At 35.9% G+C, this 15,117-nt stretch overlaps 1 protein-coding gene across 1 annotated transcript; it reads left to right on the plus strand.

Moving 5' to 3' along the window:
* Positions 1-11,936: 11,936 nt before the first annotated feature.
* On the plus strand, positions 11,937-12,554 carry LOC119075306 (anaphase-promoting complex subunit 11). The gene is made up of 2 exons (XM_037181717.1): positions 11,937-12,106; positions 12,245-12,554. Exons 1-2 carry the CDS (start codon positions 12,088-12,090, stop codon positions 12,481-12,483), a joined length of 258 nt encoding a protein of 85 aa, XP_037037612.1. The 5' UTR covers positions 11,937-12,087; the 3' UTR covers positions 12,484-12,554.
* Positions 12,555-15,117: the final 2,563 nt, after the last annotated feature.

Below are 15,117 nucleotides of genomic sequence, written 5' to 3' on the forward strand. Positions count from 1 at the left end.
GGTTGTCCTGCGTTTCATTTTGAATATGCAGCGGACTTATGATGTGAATTTTACTTGCGAAGCCCTGCGAAAATGAAAATTGTTGCAAATGTCAATGGTGTGCCCCTTGAGAAAATTTTATTTTCGCAGGGTACTGCAAGTGTGTTTTAAGCGCTTCAAAATAACAGTTTTCAAACCTTGGCGCTCAAACACACACTTGTGAGTTCCGATCGTATCACAAATTGATCTCTCATGTTGTTAATGCTTATATGGAATAATTCTATGTAAGCATTAATGTATTACGGACACATGAACTTGTATACATGGCAGCATGACTATTCGATCGTATAGTGCACTCAATGATGCGCAAGCGTGCTGCGCATGTATATCAATGCTATACAAATAATATGCAATGTGCTATTGATGCGCAAGTATAGTGCGCAGGTATATCAGTGATATACAACTAATATGTAGTGTGCTGTATGATCTATGTTTTGTTGTTATGTATCATAGTAATTAAGAATGGACATAATTGTTATGGTATGATTCATCCTGATGCACATGCAGGATGCGCATGTCAATCATTCTAGAAGTTAATGACTTACGTGGGATTAAGATGAACCATTAAAGTAAATGTACTAATGATTCAATTGCGTGGGTTGATTCAGTGATAGCTCTTTGTTCTCATTAGAGTCAATGTACTAATAAATCAATTACGTGGGTTGATTCATTAACATCTCTTTGTTTAGATTAAATCCTTTGTTATATTTTAGTATAAATACTGTAACAATTGTTCGAATAAATCAGAGTTTAATTCTTCATTGAGAAGAGAACAACTTAAGTTTTACTTATACCAATAACGAACACGTATTATAGTAGTTTACTATACATAATTTGGTGACCCCGACGTTTGACGTGTAAAACGTTGGTAACAGTAATAATTTTAGAAAAGAATTTCTAAGGGACTGCAGCCCTGAAGGAATTCTTTAAGTGTTTGGACTTAGTTGGCAACCGTAAACCCTCAGCTCTAAGGCAATCGTTACGAAAGGAGCAAAGGAAAGTATTTGGACTTGGTTGACAACGGAAAGTCAAAGCTCTGGGCAGTTATTGGAACTACTGAAGGGAGCATAAATCAAGTATTGGGCTTGGTTGGAAAAACAAATCGCAGCTCTAAACCAGTCACATAGAGACGCTGAAAGGAATATAAATTAAAAACCGGTAAAAAATGTCAGACACCACGGCGATGCTCAATGAGCAACAGGTGATTGGGGATCGCATGAAACAAAGGGTGCAAGCATTCCAAGCATTGGCGTTGGAAAGAAAAAGTGTACAATACTTAAAAGAAAGAATTCAGAGAGTTGATGCTGATTGGGCAATTTTCTTTAAAAACAACACTGAATTAAAACAAAGCGATCAGGTAGAAAGCTCGCATTTGTACTTTAGTTCCGACTATTACAATAAAATTGAAAAAATAGTGAAGGAATATCGTGAAGAATTAATTCAGCACCTTGAGGAATTAACTAAAAGTCAGGATACAAATCCAGGACCAAATCCACAAAGCGGCATTACGGATCCAGCTATAATAAGTATGGTCTCAGCTAACCAGGATCCTGCAATGGTGGTGAATATTGCAAAAACAACTCTGGCTAACTTTGATAAAATGCTTCGTGAATACTATGACAATGAAGCTATTATGGACAAGATTGACGCAAAAGCAATGCGCCAGATGATCATCAAAAAATGGGAAATGATCACGGAAATGAACTCTAAAGTTATGTTCACGCCAGGGTATGACATTCATATCTACTTTAAAATGGAAAGTGGAATGGGCAGAATCTTCGCAAAAACAATCGAAGATAAGAACACAATGACATCAAATACGAAACTGCCAAAGTTGGAACTTCCGAAGTTCAAAGGTGACTACTTGGAATGGGAACCGTTCCAACAATTGTTCATGAGAATGATTGACAATCAATCAAATATGAGTGGCTCCGAAAAATTGGCATATTTAAAAGGACAACTGGAAGGTGAACCAAAAACGTTAGTTCAGGCATTACCAGTCATAGACGAAAGTTATGAAGCCGCATGGGATATATTGAACCGTAGATTTCGAGACAAGCATACGATTTTAAAAACCGCGCTGGATAAAATTTTTAAAGGAGAAAAAATGAATCCAAGATCAATCAGTCAAATGAAAAAAGTGTATGATAGCATCAACCAGGCGTACATGATAATCGAGAACATGAATATAAATGCGGCCTTACTGCAGTACATGTTTTATTACGCAGTGGAAGGACGAATCGATGGCCTTAGTATGAGCATCTACGAAAATACATTAACAGAAGTTGGCGAATTACGAAGCTATAAGCATTTCATGAAATTTATGAACATGAGAATTCATCACTTGAGCAGCAAATATGAGGCACCGAGTGAAAATGGTAAAAATTATCAAAAACCGCAAGGCAACCAAAACAATAAATCGAAAGTGAGCACTGCGCTAGTTGCAAATCAAAAAAGCAACAAGCAATTTAATAAAAGTGATAGTGATTGCTGCAATTGTAAAGAAAAAGAGCATAAAATAGTGAGCTGTCCTGTTTTCTTAAAGAAGACTCCTGCCGAGAGAATCAAAGAGATAAGAAAAAGTAGATGCTTCAACTGTTTAAAAAAAGGACATAAAAGCAGCGAGTGTAAAAGATCCAACTGCCCCAAATGTGACAAAAAACACAATAGCTTATTACATATAGAAGAAGCTAAAAAAGTGCAAACAGTGTTATTAGGAAATAACGAAAGAGAAGTGGAACATGTGTTCTTAGCCACTGTAGCAGTGCACATAATTGATAAAAATGGATCACCAGTGCAAGTAAGAGCATTGTTGGACTCCGGATCCCAACTTAATTTAATGACCGAACGAATGCAGAAAAAATTGGGATTAACATACAAGTGCGCAAACATGGAACTATTGGGAGTAGGTGAAGTAAAAACAAACGCCAAAAAACGAGCAATAATTATGGTCAAATCACCAGTATCCAGTTTTAAGGAAACTTTGGAAGTGTTTTTGTTGAAAACAGTTGCAACGGAGCAACCAGAAAAAAGGATTGACATAACAAATTGGAACATCCCTAAAAACATTCAACTAGCAGACAAGCAATTCAACGTACCATCAAAGGTAGATTTGATCTTAGGAGGAGAAATATTTTTCAAATTATTAAGATGTGGCGAAAGATCAATCGGTAATGGATTACCAACTTTACAAGAAAGTGTATTCGGATGGATAGTCACAGGAAAAGTACTAGGATTAACACCATCTCAAGCATATGTTGGCATTGCTACCGAAAGTGCATTGGAAACCCAATTGGCGAAATTTTGGGCAATCGAAGAAAAAGCTCAAAGCGAGAAACCATTAACACAACTGGAGCAATCTTGTGAGAAGTTTTTCCAAAATACTACAGAAAGAGACGAAAAAACAGGAAAGTTCATTGTCCATCTACAATTTACAAAACATCCATCCATTTTGGGAAATTCGGAAAAAATGGCAATTCGCCGTTTCCAGCATTTGGAGAGGAAATTTAAAAACGATCCAGATATGAAAAATGAATACGTGCAGTTCCTAAGAGAATATGAGAAACTTGGGCACATGACAGAAATTGGAAAAAACTTAGTTAGTCCAAAAAACTACTTCATTCCACATCATGCAGTACGAAATCCAGGCAGCAGTACTACAAAATTTCGTGTAGTATTCGATGGATCTGCAAAATCAACCAGCAACATATCATTAAATGAAATATTAGCCAACGGGCCGATTTTGCAGCAAGATTTATTTTCAATAATGGCCAGATTCAGAACTCATCAATATGCGCTATCCGCTGATATAACAAAAATGTACAGACAAGTGGATGTATGCAAAGAAGAAAGGCCGTATCAAATGATTGTGTGGAGAGAAAATGAAAATCAACCGTTGAAGTATTACGAATTAAACACACTCACATATGGAACAACTTGCGCTTCGTATTTAGCAATCAAATGTTTACATGCATTGGCTGAAAAGCATAAGGAAAACTATCCATTAGCATTCGTAGCAGCAAAAAGAGATTTCAATGTTGATGATCTGATGACTGGAAGTGATCAAATAGTAGAAGCTGTGGAGCTTCAGCGACAAATGATAGAAATGTGTAACAAAGCAAATTTTACGTTGCACAAATGGTGTTCAAATAGTCCTACGTTATTAGCTTCAATTCCAAAAGAGAAGCAAGAAGTTACTTTGGATATTAATGCAGAAAAGCAAGAAACAAAAGCCTTGGGCATAACGTGGGTACCGAAGGATGACATATTTAAAATATCTTATACACCGAAACAAAACACAAAAATTACTAAAAGAACAATTTTATCGGAAAGTGCGCAACTTTTTGATCCTCTTGGAATGGTAAATCCAGTCATCTTAATGGCAAAAGTGTTTATGCAACATCTATGCATAATCCATATGGATTGGGATACGGAATTAATTGAAGAGTTGCAAGACAAATGGAAAAAATTCAGAATAGAATTATTAAAATTGAATGAATTATCCTTTCCAAGAAAAGTAATAATTCAAAACGCAATAGACATTCAGCTGCATGGATTCTCCGATGCATCGGAAATGGCATACGGCACTTGCTTCTATTTGAGATCAATTGATGGTAATGGCAGCATTCAAAGCTCCTTAATCTGCTCAAAATCAAGGGTAGCACCTATCAATACCACAACACTACCAAGATTGGAGCTTTGTGCAGCTGTAACAATGGTTGAACTGGGGGAAAAATTAAAGCAAGCCTTAAACATCAATATTAGCAAAGCATTTTATTGGACGGATTCAGAAATTGTGCTTTCATGGGTGAAGGGAGACAAAAACTACAAAACGTTTGTAGCCAATAGAGTAGCAACCATCAAACGAAAAACAAATATTGATGAATGGAATTACATATATACTAAAAAGAATCCAGCTGACCTAATTTCAAGAGGCTTACTACCAGAGGACCTAAAGAAATCGAAATTATGGTGGCACGGTCCAGAATTTTTAATAAAACCAGAAAGTGATTGGCCAGAGGCAAAACCAGCATTCGTAAATGATCCAAATGAAGAAAAGAAAGTAAAAACAGTGCTTACAGTGAATTCGTCGGAGCACTTCATTGACAGAATCAATCACAAAAACTCATTTGAAACATTAAAAAATATAGTGGCGTACATACTGAGAGTGCAAAATAGGACAAACAATTCAAGTGAAATAACAGCCATTGAACAAAAACGAGCTGTTAAGATTATTTTGCAATATGTACAACAGGAATTTCATGTGGAAATGAAAATGATCAAACAAGGCATTGGTAGCAAATCGAAATTTGGACAATTGACACCATTCATTGACGAAGATGGAATAATAAGAGTTGGTGGACGATTAATAAAAGCAAAAATAAGTTATGAGCACAAGCATCCCGCAATATTACCGAAAAATCATTTCGTAACGCGATTGATTATGGAGGACATTCATAAAAAGAATCATCATGCAGGAGCGCAAGCATTGTTGTCATTTACCAGGCAGTATTATTGGCCTGAATCAGGAAAAAGATTGGCAACAAGGATAGTTAAAGATTGCGTATTATGCACGAGGTCGAAACCCATGTTAATGCAGCAAATTATGGGGAATCTACCAGCAGAGCGAGTTAATATAGCAAGAGCATTTGTGCACACAAGTTTGGATTTCATGGGACCATTTGACATACACAGCATGCCACGAGGCAAGCGAATAACTAAAGGATACATTTGCATATTCGTTTGTCTAACAACAAAGGCGGTGCACATGGAAGCAGCTCCAGATTTAAGCATTGACGGCTTTATTGGATGTCTAAAACGATTCATTGCCCGTAGAGGATTGGTAAAGAAATTAATATGCGACAATGGTACTAATTTCAGAGGAGCACATAATAAATTGGAAGAGTTGTATGAAATTATAACCAGTGAAAAGGGGAAGAGAAAAATCAGGAAATATTGTGTGGAACGAGATATAGATTGGTTCTTTACTCCAGCAAAAAGTCCGCATTTCAACGGATTAAGTGAGGCCGCAGTGAAGTCAGCAAAAATTCACTTAACAAAAATTCTACATTCAGTCCAAATAACAATTATCGAGCTTGGAACAATATCCGCAGAAATAGAAGCAATATTAAATTCAAGACCGCTTACGGCAATGTCTCACGATCCAAATGACATCCAGCCGTTAACACCTGGACACTTTTTAATAGGAGCACCACTTAACACAATTGATGACAGATTATTACCTTACAGTTCGAAAGCAAAATTATGGCACAAATTGGTAGCAATGAGAAATCAATTTTGGGAAAGATGGTCAAGCGAATACTTATCGGAACTGCAAGGAAAAACAAAATGGAAATCTGAAAAAGAAAACATAAAAGTGGGCGACATGGTAGTCATAAAAAAGGATCATGTAAAACCGTTAAAATGGAAAATAGGCAGAATCGTTGAAATAACAACAGACGAGCAAGGAAAAGTACGAGTTGCAAAAATAAAAGTTGCAAAAGCGGACGCATCAAATGCAATCAACTATAAAACAAAAAAAGTAGATACAAGCAAAATTCAATTGAAAACTCGTGTGATCACTAGATCAATTCATCAAATTTGCCCATTACCAGGAACTGCAAATGATGACGGCATAAATATTGAGAACAATTTTTCGAACAATGAACCAACATCTAAAAAATCAGCAGTCAAAAAAGCAAATAATGAAAATTTGAAAGACAAAAAGAAATTGAACCCTCAAGCAGAAGAATTTCAACCTATTGCTAGTCGAACTCGAGCAAAAGGATTGAAAGGAAGTATCCTGTTCCTATGTGCATTGTTTGCTCTAATACTTGGAATCAGTGCTAAAGAATGCGACTACACACCATTGCAGCATAGCCCTGGACTATTTTTCGAACAAAACGGAAAAATGGGATTAAGCACTGATAAATGGATAATAACGGGATACATTCGAATGGAACCGTATTGGAAACAAGAAGAGCAAATTCAATTTTTAATACGAAAATCGGAGGAAATATGCAATCGAATGGAAAGAGATAAATATTGCAGCGCAACAATTGACGTGCTGCAACAACAATTTTCATCATTAAGCACAACCAACGAAATATTTAAGTCGTTTTCTCAAGCAAGCGTGTTGAGAAAACGGAGGGGAGTACTCGATGATATCGGAAACAAATTGCCAAACGAAAAATTGTTGTCCAGAAAGCGTAGAGGATGGATCAATTTCATTGGAACTGGGTTAAAAGTGGTAACCGGAGTAATGGATGACAATGATGCTCAGCAAATAAGCAAGCAGATCGAAGAATTGAAAAATGATAACAATTATCTGGTTAAAGTAATCGGAAATCAAACAACAATTCAAGATCTAACGTTAAATATTATTAAACAACAAGAAGAAGGAATTAGACAGCAAATATTATATTTGAAAAACCAAATCGAGCTAATTCATAACCAAACCACTACAAACCACGGTACAACGTTTAATATGCTGGCAATACAAATAACATCATTGATTCAAAATCAATTAACGCAACAAAATGCAATACTTGATTTGGTTACGCACGTCCATCATGGCAAAGTTTCACCGATTGTCATTAGCCCCGCTCAGCTTAAGCAACACCTAATAGCAATATCCTCAAATATTACGAACGATTTAATGATACCTGGTGACAACATCCCGGAAAACTTGGCACACATATATAATTTGTTAGAAGCAAGAGTACGAGTATCAACGAATCAAATATTATTGAGAATTACCATCCCATTGATAAGCAGAGATATGTTTACATTGCACCATATAATTCCTGTTCCATTTCAACATGACAACAAATTTCGAGCAATAACAACGCCATATCAGTATATTGCATTGAACAAACGACAAGACAGATATTATATGTTAACACCTCAACTATATGCACAATGCTTGCAGTTCGATGGAAACGTAATTATTTGTAAACAAAAATATCCAGTCTATACTGTACAACAGGACGAGGCATTATGTGAAATGGCAATTCTTACTCATGCATCAAAAGAAATACCGCCTCGATGTCATACAACTATAATGAAGAAAAATCAAGCGTGGTCTAAATTAATAACGCCTAATAGTTTTATATTTTCAGTACAAAACAAAAGCATATTAAATATGATATGCAAAGACAGCATAACATCATGCACTGTGCAAGGTTCTGGCATAATTGCTATTTCTCGGCAATGCATGATACAAACAGAGAACCTTGAATTTGCCTCCGAAAATATTTATGATGAAGACCAGCCAATCATTATAACTCCAGCATTGAATGCTACTACAGATATTGACATGGATATTGATCAATTGATTCAACAACCCATGGAGAGTTTTCCAACGTATAACATATCTAACGAATTGAATAATTTGCAAGCAGCAGTTTCAGGTCCCTGCAATACCTGCAATATTGCAGGTACAAACTGGCAGCAAATGGCAATGGATCGTACGAAATGGAAAGAAGTTGGAGAGGCCTACATCCAGCAGTGGATAGAAACAGGCTGAAAAAGAAGAAGAAGAAGAAGAAGTTTCAGGTCAACAAAAAATCCTTCAACACCCAGCGGTTGATACTCATCACATACACCACTATACATTGGTGTATATTATCGTACTCGTGTTAATAGCTGCAGCAATTTGTATTTTTCTTAAAGAGCATTCAAAGCGGAAGAAATTCGTAATAAACAACGATGAAAAGAAAATAAGTCAAGGTGAAGTGCAATTGGAGAAACCTAGCACTGAATTACGATTCGCATAATGAAATTATTATATGTCAGTTTGTATTTTTGGTTACTAAAATTAAGGCGTACTTCTTTATATACTTACGTTTATTATATGACTAATTGATGAAATTCTTTTCATACTTACATTAATGATAAAACTTATTAGTTGACTCATGCTTGCTAGTAAATACTTACTTGAACTTTTGTTTCCATTTACATCGTTTTACAGTTACATAAAAAAAAAAATGCACGGTTTATGATTTTCTCACTGAAACGACTTATATTCAGAAAAGATCAAGAATAAAGTCATACTCGATTTCGAGTATTCGCAAAACACTTAAAACTCGTTGCAAGTCAATAGGTGGCGATACAAATGGAACAGCTCCCACTTTTAAAGGATGAGGGGCTCGAACAACGAATCCTCGAGATAGTCGATTGTTGAATGTCCAGACAGCATGTGGCCACCATGTTCCTGCTCGCACCACCAGTTCGATTGACAATGAGCGATGTAGCACACTACTCAGCGCTCTGTTATGTTGAGCTATGGCAATTTCGGATGGAGATAGATTGGGAATTTGTTCCCCACGACCATTAACACACACTCCTGGCAACACATTGGGTGAATCACGACCAATTAATGGATATCTTGATGCATTTGGAGGACCAGAGGTGAACGGTCCAATTGGATTTAACAAGCCAGATGTTCCAGCTACATTTCTGGCTCCGATGGGTGGCGATCTGTCAGCGTTTCCAGTAGAAATGGGAATATTGGATTCCACCGTTCCTGGACGAATGGCAGGACGACCATCTGTTTGCGAAAACGATACTTCAGGCAACGGTACAGTTGATGTCGTTTGTGCATTGAGCGATTGTCTGCGCGAAGAAATTGGTTCGTTGTTGTTAAAACCAAGTAGTGGTGGAGACGGATCCTCGAAAGTATCCCCAAATCCAGTTGTTAAGTCCAAAGGCTCGTCCGGAGTTTTTACCTTCCAAACAACCGTATCCCTAGATGATGATCTAGGACACGGCGTTTGAGAGCGTTTTAACGTAACTGACACACGTTTCATTGAAATAACACGAACGTAACGAATTGACTGAGTAATTGTTTGGAAAAAACATGTATTTATGGCCAAATTTAAGCAAATTCTGCATTTTTAAATTGTGGGAAACAAGTGTTCTAGTAATGTTTTACATATAATACGATAGAATTTGATTATTTAAGACTATTTGATACAATGATTCTAAGAAAAAATTAAGTAGAACTAAGGAGTTCTACGGCTGGGAGTATGTTAATGCTTATATGGAATAATTCTATGTAAGCATTAATGTATTACGGACACATGAACTTGTATACATGGCAGCATGACTATTCGATCGTATAGTGCACTCAATGATGCGCAAGCGTGCTGCGCATGTATATCAATGCTATACAAATAATATGCAATGTGCTATTGATGCGCAAGTATAGTGCGCAGGTATATCAGTGATATACAACTAATATGTAGTGTGCTGTATGATCTATGTTTTGTTGTTATGTATCATAGTAATTAAGAATGGACATAATTGTTATGGTATGATTCATCCTGATGCACATGCAGGATGCGCATGTCAATCATTCTAGAAGTTAATGACTTACGTGGGATTAAGATGAACCATTAAAGTAAATGTACTAATGATTCAATTGCGTGGGTTGATTCAGTGATAGCTCTTTGTTCTCATTAGAGTCAATGTACTAATAAATCAATTACGTGGGTTGATTCATTAACATCTCTTTGTTTAGATTAAATCCTTTGTTATATTTTAGTATAAATACTGTAACAATTGTTCGAATAAATCAGAGTTTAATTCTTCATTGAGAAGAGAACAACTTAAGTTTTACTTATACCAATAACGAACACGTATTATAGTAGTTTACTATACACATGTAATAAACTACCTACTCCGCAGCACCCACGTAACATACTATATGTTGCATCCTTCAAAGTATAAGAACACTGAAGGTGATGCAAATGCGCACTTACGCCCGGATACTTAAATTCAGTTCAGGTGAATTTATCTTGTTATGTTCCACACTTAGAAAAAGGGACGATAATAAAGTGAAATTAAAAAAAAAAAGTTCCACACATATTGAATTCATTCGCGTCAACAGCTAGTGGTAAGGCGAATTCGATCAAAGTTCAAAGTTTCTAAACAGAACAACTTAAAGAAAATATTTTTCTGAATTTGCTTTTGTCAATTTGTATTTTTCATATAAACTTCGCAGCCGTTGCCGCATTTGTGTGTCACCGCCCTCGTGATCAACTCAGAGTTGTCTTAACTACCTGTACTTTCCGATCCTTAAATTCGATTTCATACAAACTTAGCAGGTGCAACAACATTAGTTACAAGAAAATGTGATAACGGCAACCTTAAAAAAATTTATTCACTTGAAAGTCAGGATCCAAAATAACTCTGATCCGGCGAGGGTTTGCAATACATTCAGTACTTTGACATCCGTGACGCTTGGCTTAATGAGGTCGTTGGAAAGCTTAGTCTTGTCGTGTGTTGCAACCCAACAAAGTGAATGACTTGTGTGCAACATTAAACAAATTAATTGTAAGCGAAAGTAGGGTTCAGAATTGAAATTAAATCAAAAGCTGATTCTCTTTGTAAAAAAAACTCAAAAACGAGTAAATGTTGCTGAGCTGAATCCCATCCCAACTGAATCCCAACTTACAAAAAAAAACTTTCAAGTTTTAAAGTATCAGGTCTAATTTGTAATTTAGTGTTACAAACAGGTGTGCGACTTCATTGACAAAAGCCAATTGGTCAGCGAAAGATAATCGAAAAAAAGACTGCTCAAATTGCACAGCCAGTAAAAAATCGATCTTTTCATAAACAGAAATTACAATGAATAAAAATCGTCCACTCTATTCCTTCTCAATGTTCCTAGAATACATGCTGCGTTTCCTCTTTGAATAGCAATTGAAATTCTTTACAGCTTTACAGCTTTACAAAATAAAATAAGAGAAGAGATTTGTCGTGCTGCTGCACATCTGATTCGTATGACATTACCTCATAACATATCACCTTGGCGTAGAATTCATACGTTATTACGTATTCGTAGAGATGGCGTTAATTCACAAAGATAGCGCGATGACATCTCGCTACCTACTTCACAACTCATAGCGAATTTACACTCTGTCAAACATAAACAAAAAACTGGCTCGATTTTGCAATTGCGTGTATTTTGTTTAATATCTTAATTTATAAAGTTTTCATTTTCCTTCCGATCAGTAATTCTTCAGTCGCAGTTCATGTGCCGTTATGAAAATTAAAATCAAAAGCAAGTATTCGACTCATAAAAGTTTGCCAATATTGTAATATTGCCTTTGTTGCATTCTTTCCGTGTCCCACTGATTTTATTGATTTTGGAAACGAATTGAATAATTAAAAAGTTCAAAATTAATAAAAATTCCTGCAGATTGGATGGCAGTGGCGACATGGCGTTGGGTAGCTAATGATGAAAATTGTGGTATTTGTCGTATGCCCTTCGAAAATTGTTGTACCGAATGTACACTGCCTGGAGACGACTGTCCGTTAGTTTGGGGCGCTTGTTCGCATTGCTTTCACATGCATTGCATCGTCAAATGGTTGAATTCACAGCATTTAAATCAACAGTGCCCGATGTGTCGACAAAATTGGAAATTCAATGATAAATAGAACTGTGAGAACTGTTAAATTTTGTATCGATGTTTGAAGAAAATATAACCATCTAGTGTGTGCTGATCGTGCTGATTGAAACTTTTTTACGGAATATTTTAAAATTGAAAACTTTGTTCGACATAAGAAAAACAATTAACATTTTCCTGTAAAACATCGAACTTCCATCTAGGACTTGACACGTGAGTATGTTTTTGTAATTTTCTTGAGTTTATCAAAGTAAATCTTAATTGAATCGTCCAATTTCCCGAATATAATATTCGGTTACTTTTTCGGACACACATAATGTCGCTGTATAAGCAGTACTTTGATCGAACTTTTCGATCGCAAGTTCAGTGACAAAAAATGTCGAATTATGATCCTAGGCACAAACAATTCTATTTTGTAACTGTTGCTGAATTTTTTATAGCAATACCATCAGAGTACTAGCAATCTTTTGAGTTTCAAAATTTTTAAAAAGTTGCCGACAGCGTCAATCTTTGCGAGTCCTGGGAAATAGTTCTTAAATCCACAAAAAAAAAATTGGTCACGACGGACGGCGTTCGTTTCCAACGCAATGGTAAATATAGACAAGAAATGTCTGTTTGTCTATCATACTGAACTTTATCAAATCTTTTGATCTTAATGCATCAAATATTACATTATGTTAAGAAAGGATTCCATGTAACTCTAAATTTATTATTTTCGACGTTTCTGTCTGTATGTGGTGTAGAAATTTGGAATAAAGTTGGTCGTAAGGTAGGTTGCTAGGAATCTCGCGCCGCGTTATTCACAATAATGCACTTTTTGACACATTTTGTATAAGGAAGATGTCACTTTGTGAATTATTGTGAATGACGCGGCGCGAGATTCCTTAACACCGTAAGGTATCATTAGCAAAAGCCAAAACGAGCATATTATTATGGCATTACAGTGTGCAAGCGTTTTCACAATATTTTAATATTCATGTTAAGTTAATGGGTCTCTTCCAAGTGCAACATCGAAATGTCAATCGTCATCCACAGACAATATAACCAAACAATGTTGTTGACAAAATGTTTGGAAATGCGTTGAGGTTATGGCTATGTGAATGACGTTTGACAGTAAAGTGTACGAGCAATATTGGTAATGTTTCACTTATTGTTTTAATTAGTAAAAAAACGTGAAGCTAAAGTCAAATATGTGTAACATTAGATTATCGATACATTAGACGGACAATCGAGGCTTGCCGACATTGCCTCTCATGTATCGATATCCTATTTTATCATATGAGCGAAAACGAGACAACAACAGTTGCATTTATCAATAATTTCCATTTATTCATCTAGACAGCCGATTTATCCGTCTAGATAAATAACTGTGACGTTACAACATGGCGTGAGTATGATAAAATACAATATCTACGTCAAGTTTTGGGTCATGGGCCTACGTCAAGCCTCATCAAAAACCATTTTGAGGGATCTTTGCGCCATATTAATAATTTTTTTTACTTTATGCAATTCAGTGATGATATTTGTAACTTACGCCGCCTGTGTGCAATGTCGTATGAACGTACTAGTGTGATAAAAACCACGTGTTCATGGAGAAACACTAAAATTATCTTCGGTATTTATTCGATTTTCTTCATTGCATAAAACGTTGTATGCAACAGCAACACGAATCGTATGCTGGTATATATGGGATGTTATATTCGACCGATATAATAGAAAAATTCAATTTTACCGATAAACATGGACGTAGTGCGATTTTTTTTTTTTTTAATTGAGAGTGACTTCGTATGGGCTTTTGTAACTACGGTATGTGCAATTTTTAAGCTGAAGCGCAAGCGCTCGTATACGTACACGTCTCTTATATATACAGCCTTATAGCAGTAATGTACTATTTTTTCGAGGCAAAAAAAGATTTGCAAATGAATGGAATCAGTCATATTTATGTTCTGATAACAAACCATAAACGTAGTTGTAATTTTAAATTTACAATTTTTGTCGTGTTCAATTGAATGCAACCAAAGTAATGTTGTGTTCGCGTCGTTACGCTCTGCAGAAGTTGCTGCTTAAAAATGTCATAAAACACAATTTTATTACACAATACGGATAATTGAATGGAAAATTCATTTGATAACTGGAATAAACACAAATGCGGTAAACGTCAGCATTTATGCTGTGGACGTATAGCCGAATGTGACTAGCTATGTGAAAATTTAAAATGTTTCGAAAATTTCAATACAATCGCTAAAACGAACTGGTGTCCATACGTTATTTTGCACCAGCTGGTCACATACAATTCCAAAAGGGACCAGCTTGTGTAAAATAACGTATGCACTCCAGTTTGATTTAGCGATTGTACTTACTTCTGAAATATAAGTGGAACGGAAGAAATCAGCCTCAATACCAAGTACTAGTCTTCATTTTGCAACTTGATAGGACATACAATACGACAAGACCATAAACTTAACACTAAGATTTTGAGGATCTTAGTAAATGAGAGGCTTCCAGCACGATTCGATAGCGAGTTCCACAAAAATAGTCCATTTGTCATAAACTAACGAAATCATATTCTCTAAAGGATGCTGGAAATACGCGATGAAGTCGTATTATTTGTGCACTAGATAGAGAATAGTGGATTATACACCTCTGTCCACAAAATACCTTTTGA

This window comes from Bradysia coprophila, unplaced genomic scaffold, assembly GCF_014529535.1.
Source record: "Bradysia coprophila strain Holo2 unplaced genomic scaffold, BU_Bcop_v1 contig_197, whole genome shotgun sequence".
Lineage (NCBI taxonomy): Eukaryota > Metazoa > Arthropoda > Insecta > Diptera > Sciaridae > Bradysia > Bradysia coprophila.